Source organism: Verticillium dahliae, genomic scaffold, assembly GCF_000150675.1.
Source record: "Verticillium dahliae VdLs.17 supercont1.30 genomic scaffold, whole genome shotgun sequence".
Taxonomy (NCBI): domain Eukaryota; kingdom Fungi; phylum Ascomycota; class Sordariomycetes; order Glomerellales; family Plectosphaerellaceae; genus Verticillium; species Verticillium dahliae.
The window spans coordinates 136,111-147,852 of record NW_009276933.1 but is presented as its reverse complement, the minus strand read 5'-3'; the positions used below and the strand labels follow the sequence as shown (position 1 = coordinate 147,852).

The 11,742-nt window shown below is 55.6% G+C and overlaps 2 protein-coding genes across 2 annotated transcripts; both read left to right on the top strand.

The window, feature by feature from the left end:
- Positions 1–175: 175 nt before the first annotated feature.
- VDAG_10001 (alanine-glyoxylate aminotransferase) lies at positions 176–1,453 on the top strand (the record flags this gene model as incomplete). The annotated part of the gene is made up of 3 exons (XM_009655758.1): positions 176–890; positions 958–1,316; positions 1,373–1,453. The coding sequence occupies 3 exons, from the start codon at positions 176–178 to the stop codon at positions 1,451–1,453; spliced, it is 1,155 nt and encodes a 384-aa protein (XP_009654053.1).
- A 997-nt stretch (positions 1,454–2,450) lies between these two features.
- VDAG_10000 (exportin-1) lies at positions 2,451–6,310 on the top strand (the record flags this gene model as incomplete). The annotated part of the gene is made up of 11 exons (XM_009655757.1): positions 2,451–2,516; positions 2,585–2,614; positions 2,677–2,749; positions 2,814–2,885; positions 2,958–3,679; positions 3,732–4,500; positions 4,566–5,036; positions 5,086–5,315; positions 5,373–5,520; positions 5,598–6,015; positions 6,073–6,310. 11 exons carry the CDS (start codon positions 2,451–2,453, stop codon positions 6,308–6,310), a joined length of 3,237 nt encoding a protein of 1,078 aa, XP_009654052.1.
- Between the last annotated feature and the right edge of the window lie 5,432 nt (positions 6,311–11,742).

Genomic DNA, 11,742 nt, shown 5'->3' with positions numbered 1-11,742 from the left:
TCATCCGCCCGGATATCTCTCGTCTCGGGCCACCTGCATTCTCCAAGTGTAGCTTCACCATTGTCTACCGTAAGCTCGTCACCTTTGCCGTTGGCCTTTGCCGTTGGCACTTTCTCCGCTTTCACCGTCCCATCTCGGCCACCTGACCCAGACACAGTCGCGATCGCAATCCACCATGTCGAGACAACCTGAGCACCCCGCCCTCATGATCCCGGGGCCCATCGAATTCGATGATGCCGTCCTCCAGTCCATGAGCCACTACAGCGAAAGCCATGTCGGCCCCGGTTTTGTCGCCACCTTTGGCGAAACCCTCACCATGCTGAGGAAGCTCTTCCAGACCACCGACCCCGCCTCGCAGCCCTACGTCATCTCCGGCTCCGGCACCCTAGGTTGGGATATCGTCGCCGCGAACCTGGTCGAGCCCGGCGAAGACGTCCTCGTGCTGACCACCGGCTACTTCAGCGACGGCTTTGCCGACTGCTTCAAGGCCTATGGCGGCAACGTCACCCAGCTTCGGGCCCCCGTCGGCGAGCGTCCCCAGCTGCCCGAGATCGAGAAGGCCTTGAAGGAGAAGAAGTACAAGATGATCACCGTCACGCACGTCGACACGTCCACCGGTGTTCTCAGCGAGCTCAAGGACTTGTCGGCTCTGGTTCGCAAGGTCTCGCCCGAGACTCTGCTCGTCGTCGATGGCGTCTGCAGCGTCGCCTGCGAGGAGATTCAGTTTGACGAGTGGAAGCTCGACGGTGTCGTGACGGCCAGCCAGAAGGCCATTGGCTGCCCAGCCGGCCTGTCCATCTCCATGTTCAGCGGCAGGGCCATCGAGGCGTTCCAGAACCGCAAGACGCCCGTGGCCGCCTACTTTGCCTCCATGAAGAACTGGACCCACAGTACGCCATTCCCTGCCCTGGCCTGTTGAAGGCCACGACGATCTTGAGTCGCTGCTAACCAGCATAGTCATGCAAAACTACGAGGCCAAGAAGCCCTCGTACTTTGCGACACCGTCTCCCCAGCTCGTCCACGCGCTGCACACGGCGCTGACACAGATCCTCGCCAAGCCCCTCTCTGAGCGCTTCGCTCGCCACCGCGAGGTGTCAGACAGGGTGAAGAAGACGATCACGGAACTCGGCCTGAAGCAGGTAGCTGCGAAGCCCGAGGACCAGGCCCACGGCATGACGGCCATCTACCTTCCCGAGGGCATCAAGGCTACCGATATTCTGCCTATTCTGGCGAAGAAGGGCGTCGTCTGGGCTGGAGGCATCCACAAGGAGATCGCGCCCAAGTATGTTCGATTCGGACACATGGGTGTCAGCGTGGTCAGTCTAATTATTTGTTTCCAAATTTCGTCGTGCGCTTGACTAACGACGTCTAGATGGATCCCTCTCGACCAGAGGTCGACAAGGCGCTTAAGGCGCTGAAGGATGGCCTCGTGGAAAACGGATACAAGGCATAGAAAAACGGAGTATGTGGTGTGCTATAGGAATTGTACGAATCGGACCCTTGTGAGGATTCTGAATTTTGAATGCTAGACCATATCCTTCTAGAAAGAGAAAGAAGTGCGATGCAGAGAAAGAAGGCATGATGCAGCCGTGACAATCAAAGCAACCGCTGTTTTGGAACATCTCAGTGGTCATCAACAACCCCCCGTCCCTTAACAAATGCAGGCTTCGGAATGTGATAAGCTCGCGCATCTGTCTGTAGCCTGGATCATGAACCGGCAGGTTGTATAGAGAAGAGAAAAGGCGGACCACAAAGCAGTCACCGAGGCTCGGAATTGCAGGAGGCTTTCTAGAGGAATTCAAATGAGGTCGCCACAAGATACGTGACCGTGTTGCGACGCGATGGCTGTTCAAAGCTGTACCTACCTACCTAAGGTACCTACCTACCTAGGTACCTAGGTTGCTGCGCCAGGCCAGTGGAGTGAGGGGGAGAAGGCTGGATTGTCACAGGTATCGGTACCTTACAGCTCTCCTGCACGTAGCAAATTGCAGTGGCGTTTTGGCAGTGTGCCTGACTATGACGGCATGAGCCACCGCCAGGCAGCGGGACTACAGCCCCGACCCAGAGCTCCCCTTTGGTACCGGTACTTGTTCGGTGGAGTCCCTCGAGCCGGCTGACAAAATTGGTTGTCCCCCCCCCCGCCATCCCGCCTCCATCGATTAACCAAACCACCTCACGACCTTTCCAGTCCCTGCCATCACTCCCCTCCCCTCCCATTGCTTCCTCTCCGCCAGCAAGGCTCTCCCTTTTGCGCATCAGACTTGAAGTTTCCTCAAGCTGCACCACCCCCCGCTCCGTTTGCGACTCTTGCTCATCACAGCCGACTGGCACCTGTCGCCCTGTCTATCCCTCCCCGCCTTTCCGACCTTCTCCCATCCACCGACCGCATTTCCCAGCCGTCGGGTTTCCAGATCGCGATCCCAGGTTTCGACCCCACAGCGACCACCCCGATGGCTATCACCATACCGGAGCTGGACAACCTTGTCCGCTCCTTCTACGAAGGACGTGGCGAGCAGGTGCGACGATAGCCGTAACCCGTGCCCCCCTCATTGCGGCACCTCGCTAACATGGTATGCGATGACAGCAAAAGCAAGCCCAAGCCGCTCTCAACCAGGTATGATGGTGTTGTTTCGCATCAGAAAGCCACCGGCTCAAGCTAATATGCTCTCCTACTAGTTCAAAGAAGACCAGGACTCATGGCTCCTCGTCGACAACATCCTCTCCGAGGCTTCCTATCCTCAGACCAAGTGTGCGTAAATACCGGTCGCGGCCTGGCTGCTCGTGGGTGTGCCGTCGCTAACAGTTACCAACAGACTTGGGCCTGCAGGTTCTGGACAGTGTGATCATGACGAGGTGGAAGGTTCTTCCCCGGGAGCAATGCCAAGGTATGTCCTCCAAACACCTAGCTGTCTTGCCCGACCTATCACTCCGCGGGCCTTCTACTTACACACAACCAGGCATCCGCAACTTCATCGTGCAATTCATTCTCCAGGTCTCGGGCTCCGAAGAGACCATGAAAGCCCAGAAAACCCTCCTCAACAAACTCAACCTCGTCCTCATCTCCATCCTCAAGCAAGACTGGCCCCACAACTGGCCGACCTTCATTAACGAAATCATATCGGCATGCCACTCGAGTCTGTCCGTCTGCGAGAACAATATGGTCATCTTGCGACTCCTGTCCGAGGAGGTGTTTGACTACTCTGCCGAGCAAATGACATCGACCAAGACGCGCAACCTCAAGACCACCATGTGCGCCGAGTTCTCCCAAATCTTTACCCTCTGCCAGGAGGTTCTCAACTCGGCCACCCAGACTAGCCTCGTCAAGGCGACACTTGAGACGTTGCTGCGCTTCTGCAACTGGATCCCTCTGGGCTACATCTTCGAGACGAACCTTATCGACACCCTGCGCACGCGCTTCCTTCCCGAGCCCGAGTTCAGAAATGTCACCCTGCAGTGCCTCACCGAGATTGGCGGCCTGCAGACGGGCGGCCCCGGGCAGCCAAACTCGTACGACGAGCAGCTGGTCAAGATGTTCACCGAGGTTCTTAGTACCATCTCTAACATCGTCCCCATCACCATCGACCTCAAGACAACGTACCCTACCTCAAACTCCAGGGATCAAGAGTTTGTCCAGAACATGGCTTTGTTCCTCTCCAACTTCTTTGGCATGCACCTAAGCGTAAGTTTCAGTTCAGGGACGACTGAACTTCCGCAATGCTGACGCAGCCTAGCTTATTGAGAACTTGCCGAACCGGGATTACCTTGCTCACGGACACTTCTATCTGATCCGTATATCGCAAATCGAGGACCGTGAGATCTTCAAGATCTGCCTCGACTACTGGCTGAAACTTGTCAACGAGCTCTACGATGAGATGCAGCAGCTCCCCATGACCGAGCTCAACCCGCTGATGGGTATGGGCGGTGGCTTGTCCAACGCGGGCGCACCCAACCCGGCGCTGTTGGCAAACTACCCGTTACGTAAGCACAAATACGGCGAAGTTCTGTCAAACCTCCGCCAGGTCATGATTGAAAAGATGGTCCGTCCCGAAGAGGTTCTCGTCGTCGAGAACGACGAGGGAGAGATTGTTCGCGAATTCGTCAAGGAAAGTGACACGGTCCAGCTCTACAAGACTATTCGCGAATGTCTCGTGTACCTCACACATCTAGACGTTACCGACACGGAGAACATCATGACCGAGAAGCTGGCACGCCAAGTTGACGGCACTGAATGGTCGTGGCACAACTGCAACGTGCTTTGCTGGGCCATTGGTTCGATTTCCCTGGCCATGAACGAAGAGACGGAGAAGAGGTTCCTCGTGACTGTCATCAAGGATCTTCTTGGCCTGACCGAGATGAAGCGTGGCAAAGATAACAAGGCCGTCGTCGCCAGTAACATCATGTACATTGTCGGCCAGTACCCTCGTTTCCTGAAGGCGCATTGGAAATTCCTTAAGACGGTTGTCAATAAGCTTTTCGAGTTCATGCACGAGTCGCACGAGGGTAAGTTACAGCGATTGGAAGAGACCGGGTATACTGATCGAACATGTCCGCTAACGAGTCAACAGGTGTTCAGGACATGGCTTGCGACACCTTCATCAAAATTGCTAGGCAATGTCGCCGTCACTTCGTCGCTCTACAGCCTAGTGAGAATGAGCCGTTTATCGAGGAGATTGTTAGAAACATGCATAAGATCACTTGTGATCTGACACCTCAGCAAATTCACACCTTTTACGAGGCGTGCGGCTACATGGTAGCTGCCCAGGGCAACAAGCACCAGCAGGAGAGGCTACTCAGCGACCTTATGGCCATCCCCAACGCTGCTTGGGACGAGGTCATCAAGACGGCCAGGGCGAACCCGACCTTCCTTCAGGACTCGGAGACGATCAAGATCATCGGCAACATTATGAAGACGAACGTATCTGCCTGCTCGTCAATCGGTCCCTACTTCTACCCCCAGATCGGCCGTATCTTCCATGATATGCTGCAAATGTATCAAGCAACCAGCCAGCTCATTTCGGAGGCTGTTCAGAACCAGGGTAAGTATGGCTTTACGAGGCTCGTTAACTTGGCTGACAACTTCTTTAGGCGAGATCGCCACGAAGATGCCCAATGTCCGGGGTCTGCGTACGATCAAAAAGGAGATTCTCAAGCTCATCGAGACCTATGTGGAGAAGGCCGAGGATCTCAATGCTGTTCGTCAACAGATGGTGCCTCCCCTGCTTGAGTCCATCCTCACCGACTACAACCGCAACGTGGCCGGCGCTCGTGATGCTGAGGTCCTCAAGGCCATCTCGGCCATAATCACCAAACTCTCCGTAAGTTGCACAGTCACACGCTCCCGGCCGGTATCAGAACTAACAACTCTACCGCAGAGCCTCATGGAGGACCAGGTTCCCAACATTATGGAGAACGTCTTTGAGTGCACCCTAGAGATGATCAATAAGGATTTCTCCGAGTTTCCGGAGCACCGTGTGGAGTTTTTCAACCTCCTCCGGGCCATCAACTTGCACTGTTTCCCTGGTATGCTATGTCCCCCCTCCCCCCCCCCCCCCCAAACAACGCAAAGAAAAAAAACTGGACACTGATTTCAAACACAGCGCTGTTGAAGTTGGACAACCGACAGTTCAAGTTCGTCATCGACTCGTGCTCTTGGGCTTTCAAGCACGACAACCGTGACGTCGAGGCTGCTGGTCTCAACATGTGCCTTGAGCTCATCAACAACATTGCCGAAACCGATGTGCAGACGTCGAACGCCTTCTTCCAGCAATTCTTTATCACGATTCTTCAGGATGTGTTCTTCGTCCTCACCGATACCGACCACAAGGCCGGCTTCAAGACACAGTCGATGATTCTGATGAGGATGTTCTACTTCGTGCACCCCGCCGATGGTACTTCCCCCAAGATCCAGGGCCCCATCTACCCGCCTGATCAGGCCCCTGGCGGCACGCCTAACAAGGAGTTCCTGGCCAACTTTGTTGCTCAGCTCCTCAAGGGAGCTTTCCCCAACCTCCAGCCGTACGTTAACCGATCCCTCTCGTTCTTGTTGAATCTCAGCTCACAGTTGCCATGTAGTGCACAAATTGAAAGCTTCGTTGAGGGTCTGTTCAATCTCAACACGACATACGACAAGTTCCGTCTTAACCTTCGTGACTTCCTCGTGTCCCTCAAGGAGTTTGCTGGCGACAATGCCGAACTGTTCCTCATTGAGAAGGAGCAGCAGGAGAAGGATGCTAAGGCAGCCGACTTTGAGCGTCGTGGCAAGGTCGGCGGTCTGCTGAAGCCCTCGGAGCTCGAGGATGACGAGCTGTGACACACTGAAGAACTGAGAACAGAGTACGCACCGAAGCGCGACTCGGATGCAACGACCGGCTTGTTGTCGTCAGGCTCGCAGGCGCACGGCCAAGCGTTTGATAAGTGGGAACTCTATGGACTTTGACCATAACAAGCCGCCAACGATTTTCATGATTTCATACCGCGCCTTGCTTATACCCCGTCCCGACTGCCCTGGCTCGCCCCAGTCACCCGTACGGGGGGTGGTCGTCGGGGTATGAATCACTGCAGGATAGACACGCCTCCACCGGCCATCGGTGCAGATACGACTTTGGACGCACGTTTTTCTTTGATTCTATCCTTCCGCGGGGAGAAGCTGGCGGCGGCTTTGTCAAGAGGATAGTTACCCTGTGGGAAGGGAGAGGGAGAGGGCTGTAGTCAACGCCATGCGGCGAAATGGACATTTGAAACATACGAGACAATGAAAAAGGGGGCGGGTGGTCGAGCGACGCGAGTCTATACGCGTGGAGACACGCACAACATTAGCACGCGCAGAGCTAGCTCTATAGTGAGTAAGAGGCATCGATCAGTGTGGCCAATAGAGATGACATGCAATGAGTCCCAGCCGTCTAGTGTTTGTACATGGTGAGGTGGATGGATTCCTGTGCAACGGTTCAAGTGGTGATATCTTGGGAGCTCCTTACGTTATGGGCTGTCACCTGGCTGTCTCCCATCTGTCACTTTGTGAAATGTCTTGGTCACTAGCGTTTCTGTGTTTGTCATGTTCTATCTACGAGACAATCTCCATTTCGTGCGACGATGGGGGGCTGATATCTGATCTTGTGACGTTCCCGCCCTGGCCAAGTGTTCGGTTCGCGGCGTGCACTGTATTCCATGGGTTCAATCAGGTGTCATATCCTTTTTGTGAAATATGACCCCGACTCCGATGCTTGTCCACGCGTGCCATGGCGGGCTATTTGAGGATACGGTACAGCCGAAGTCTACGAGTCGGGAGCAATCGATCCGCGTAAGGCTCCGCGTAAGATATTTACTGCCCCTTGAGGAGGATTCGCCTTGAACAGCGGGAAAACTGATGAAGAAATATGTGGAAGAAGATTTTTCAATAATCAGCTGGAGTAAGATAGTGACAAGGAATCTACATGCGGCCAGGGTACTCTGGATGGAACCTCTGACAACTCTGGGCCCGAAACTCTTGCTTCTTGATGCGCTTTGCTCGACGTTAGTTCATATGCTGACCACGAGAGCCATCGCATGAGGTAGTATACCTGTATTCGTGACAAAGAGTAGATAACCCGACAACGCATAGCCGACAGCTCCTCACGGGTCCCTCGAGGCCCTGCAATTCTCTACGAATCAAGCACTCCGATGCCGGCCTCTCTGCTTCAGTCCGCGATGGGACGCCTCGCAACTTCGCCCAAAGGCCTGCGGCACGATAACACTTCGTTCCCTTGACCGGCCGGGCAGCCGCATTGGCGCTGCTGCGCTGCAGGCCGTTGGTACGACTCGGTGGGATGGGTGGTACGACATGCCTGGCTCGATGTGACGAGGGCATCATCGTGATCACGCTGGGATATGACCTCATGAGGCAAAGCCAACCTCGCGCGGGTTTCGGTCTCTGATATGGGAGTTTTGGCTCTTGGTGTTGAGGTTCTGCGAACAACACGGAAAGAAAAAGCTGGTGCAGAGGATAAGCATCACCCAAACATCAAGTAGATTTCTACAATGACAAATCGTCTACCTAGTGGTCCCTTTCAGAACACTTCAACACCGACGACACTCATGAGAGAGAGCATCCTCTGACGTGACCAAGGCAGCCCGCAGGCAGACCTAGTCCTAACATCCATCACCCGTCTCGACGGATGCACCATCAAGAGCGCCTGCATCGACTATCGGGCTCGGTAAGGTGCGCATCCCGGCAGCATCGGCCACATAAACATCTTGTCAACGATATCGCTCTGAAAGCACGCTTGTGTAACACGTGTTCCCAAAGAAAAAACTCTTGCATCTTCACCGGCACGCCACGGGCATCGCGTCTGCGAGGGGCCTCTCGCCCATACGTCGTCCTGCAACCTCCCGTGTCGTCCCCGGCCTGCCAATGTAACAAAAGGCAACGTCCGCCCGTCCGGACATCAGAGCGGACAGTCGCTCGGCCGTGGCGACCGACAGGCCGGATGCTCGATCAAGCTGCTTGGGAGCGTCCTGCAGCGGAGTCACAGTTGAACAAGTCCCACCAAGGCTCTCTTGGTGTGATCAGTGCCATCATCCGACCGAGCATCCGTGCAGGCACAGCAGCCAGAGGCCAAACAGAAGAACGAAAAAATGACGCTCTGCGCGTCTTCGTTCCGCCTCGCCTGTCGACACCTCGCTGTGTCCCATCCGTCTCAATGCGGACTCGAGTCTGCCCGCTGTCGACGCAGTACGAAGGAAATAGGGGACGATAGGCTACGGAAATCGAGGGCATGGGGACCGTCCATGGACTTGGCCTAGACCTTCAAACCCATAGGGATCGACACGGACAATAGCCAACGGGTGGCTGCGGGACAGTACCGATTTGGCCATGGCTGCCAACGGAGTAAGTTCTTGACGCCTTGGGCTTCCTCGACGGTGAGCTTGCGAGCAAAAATTTGCTCATGCAGTGCCCAAAGTTCTCTTCCATGCATTGGAGGCGCAACCGCTAGAAGTCCTCAAAATGTTCCGGGTCTACAAGCCCGAGCGAAGGAGGCTGCTACCGTACAGGCATGCTAGTCGCCACCATGAGAACACAGTGCCATCTACTCTAACGTTCAGCTCTGCGCGCTCGCTGATAACTAGAACTCGGCCGAAGAGAACGGAAGCGAGGTCTTCATTACGCTGAGCCGATATGTTGTCTTGTCTGTCTTGGCTCTCCACCAGCCGAGCCGTGTGCGCGCAGCCGCAGGACGTGGTGGATGTGTGAACCACAAGCCCCTCAGGGCGCGCAGGACGTCGTTGTTTTCAGGGTCAATGGCCAGTGTCTCCCAGCCATGCAGGGCCGGAGCATTAGACGAAGTCTGAGATGCTCAGTCCGCTCCGCAGGATTACGTCTTGTACATTTGCAGGGCCATAGGTGTGGCCCTATGTAGGAGCAAAAGCACAGGGTTCGACGCCCTCCCACCCCTGCTTGTTTCTGCTGCGGCAGTAGACGCTGTAATCTGGTCCTGGAATGTTGCTGCGGCATAGAGCGAGCTTTGCAAAGTGAGATGCCTGTGGTTCGTGCCTCTGGTTCGTGGCGATGGCGCGACAGGCTGATTACAGCCAACAGCATTCCACGGCAGTCAATCTACTAGCCTCCCATGTGGTTTAGGCAGCGGCATGGTCGAGAATGATGGGGAGAAAAAAGAGAGACAAAAAGAAAAAGGAAAAACAGATGTTTCCTCATGTCTCTCCTCCTCTGCACGCGCAAAGGGCCCAGCTGAGTAGAGTGAAGCCACAAGAGTGAGGGTGGCCGAAACAGGACATCTGAGGACTGTTCTGGGCCACGGGGCTGCCGTGTCTTGCTCCAGAGGGCTTCTCAAAACTTGTCGCTTTCATCCAATGTGGGCAGGTCATGCCATGTGGAAGAAGGCCAAAGTGTGAGGGTGAGCGGGCGGGTAAGGAGGTGTGGACGATGGGCGCCCCCATGGCGTCTCGAGAGGGCGTCGAAAGGTTCGCCCGCATCGGGTAACTGGCCTATCCAATTCAAATCATCATGCATGCAAGAGTCCTCATCGGTTCGCTGCGGCCGCTTAACGACACCCTCTCTCTCCCCCCAGCGGAGGGTTGCTTGCCCTGCTCAGCCGTACCGCGTCCTCATCTTTTCCCAGCCCTGCGCCGCCGCACGGCAGAGGATTCTCGAGTCTCTCATAAGCACTGCAAAAGATGCGTCCAGGGGTCGATTGTCGTGCTCACCTCAGCTTCCGCCCCTTGCCCTTGTTCGCTCGGGTCATACCAATCTGGGGCCACTGGTGCTGTTCAAGCGCGCTGGTAGACCAGATCGAGCCAACCGCATACATGTTCCCTCGTCGAAAGCCAGGTAAGTACATGTAGGCATCAGTGCAACTGTCCTTTCCAGGCCGCCTCAGCACAGACGCGAGGGCCCGAGCATTGCTAGGATGTGCCAGAGGGTGTTGGATGGGGTCATCGCAACAGGCCATCCCGCAAGTTTTTGCGTCGCCCCTTACATAGGGATATGCGCGTCTGTCTCTCGTCCTGGATGCCCACTGGCCAACGCTTTGGACCCCAAAAATGGACTTGATGAGATGAAGGTCGAAGACGAACGCCATGCGAGTGGTACTTGAAGAGTTTTGGCTCTAGTGGTTGTCAGAGATCGCCAAGACCTGTATCAGCACGGGGCGCGAACCCTCCTGAATTTATGAGCTGGGCGACCTCTCAGGCAGTGAGCGCACTAGTGAACGGTGCGCAGTGTGACTGACGCTCGCTCGCTCGCTCCCTCGGTGACTTGGACACGATCGTGCTATTCCAAGACGACCCTGGACCCCAGATGGTTGCTCGTAAAGCTACCATGTAGGCCCAGCCCTGTCGGGACCATCAAGTCTCCGCGCCACGGGCTCAATTCCGCTACAGTGGCCCCTGTTCGAGTGTGTTTTCGGCGAGCTTGTCGCATTGCCCCGTAGAAGATAGCCCGGCAAATAGCCAGGAAAAGGAAAAGAGAGGCGAGGAAACATGGGGTCAGAATTCGTTTAGAGACAAGAGTCTCCAACCCTAACAGTGCCAAGCCAAGGAGCCAAGCCTACATGTATGCAGGTGTGCCATTTGCAAAATTGATAACCTGGTGGAAAGTCCTGAATGCGGGGGAGGGACCGTGACACATCAATTTCTTGACAGGGCGCTGTTGGTGGTTGGCGCTAGCCCGCTGGTGCCGTCTTTGAGAGATCACGTTGCGAGTCTCAAGTCACTGGGCGCCAGCCAAACTGCTGATCGTTTGGCGTGGCGGCTCCTTGCCAGCCCCCCCGCTAGTCCTCTTTGTCCTTAGAGCAGCTCGAGGTAATGAGACGAACGACTTGGTTGTCGGGATCAAGCCAATGGTAAGAGGCCATCGTTAGTCGGCACGATGGTATGCATTCCTCGCTTAGCTCCGCCTCCTAGAGCAGCCCTCCCAGTATGGTGTGGTGTGAGGCAAGGCGAGATAGTTTGCCTCTCCATCTGCTGCCGCTGCACGGCACAGGCTGAGTGATACCATCGCTCGCTCCCGAGCCCGAGCCCGAGCCAGTGGCCAGGAAACGGGAACAGGGACAGGAACGCTCTGGCGGCGCCTTGTCAGTTTGACAGGAGAATGTAGGCTCGTCTTTGTTTTTTTCAGTCTTTTGTTTGTCTGCAACCTTGCAGTGCAGCTACTCGTGAGCCAGCCGTTGTTTAGCGGGTTTCGTAAGGATGGGGGGCGGAGCAGGCGATGCTTTGAGACCAAGATTGACGAGAGCAGAGGACATGACCCTC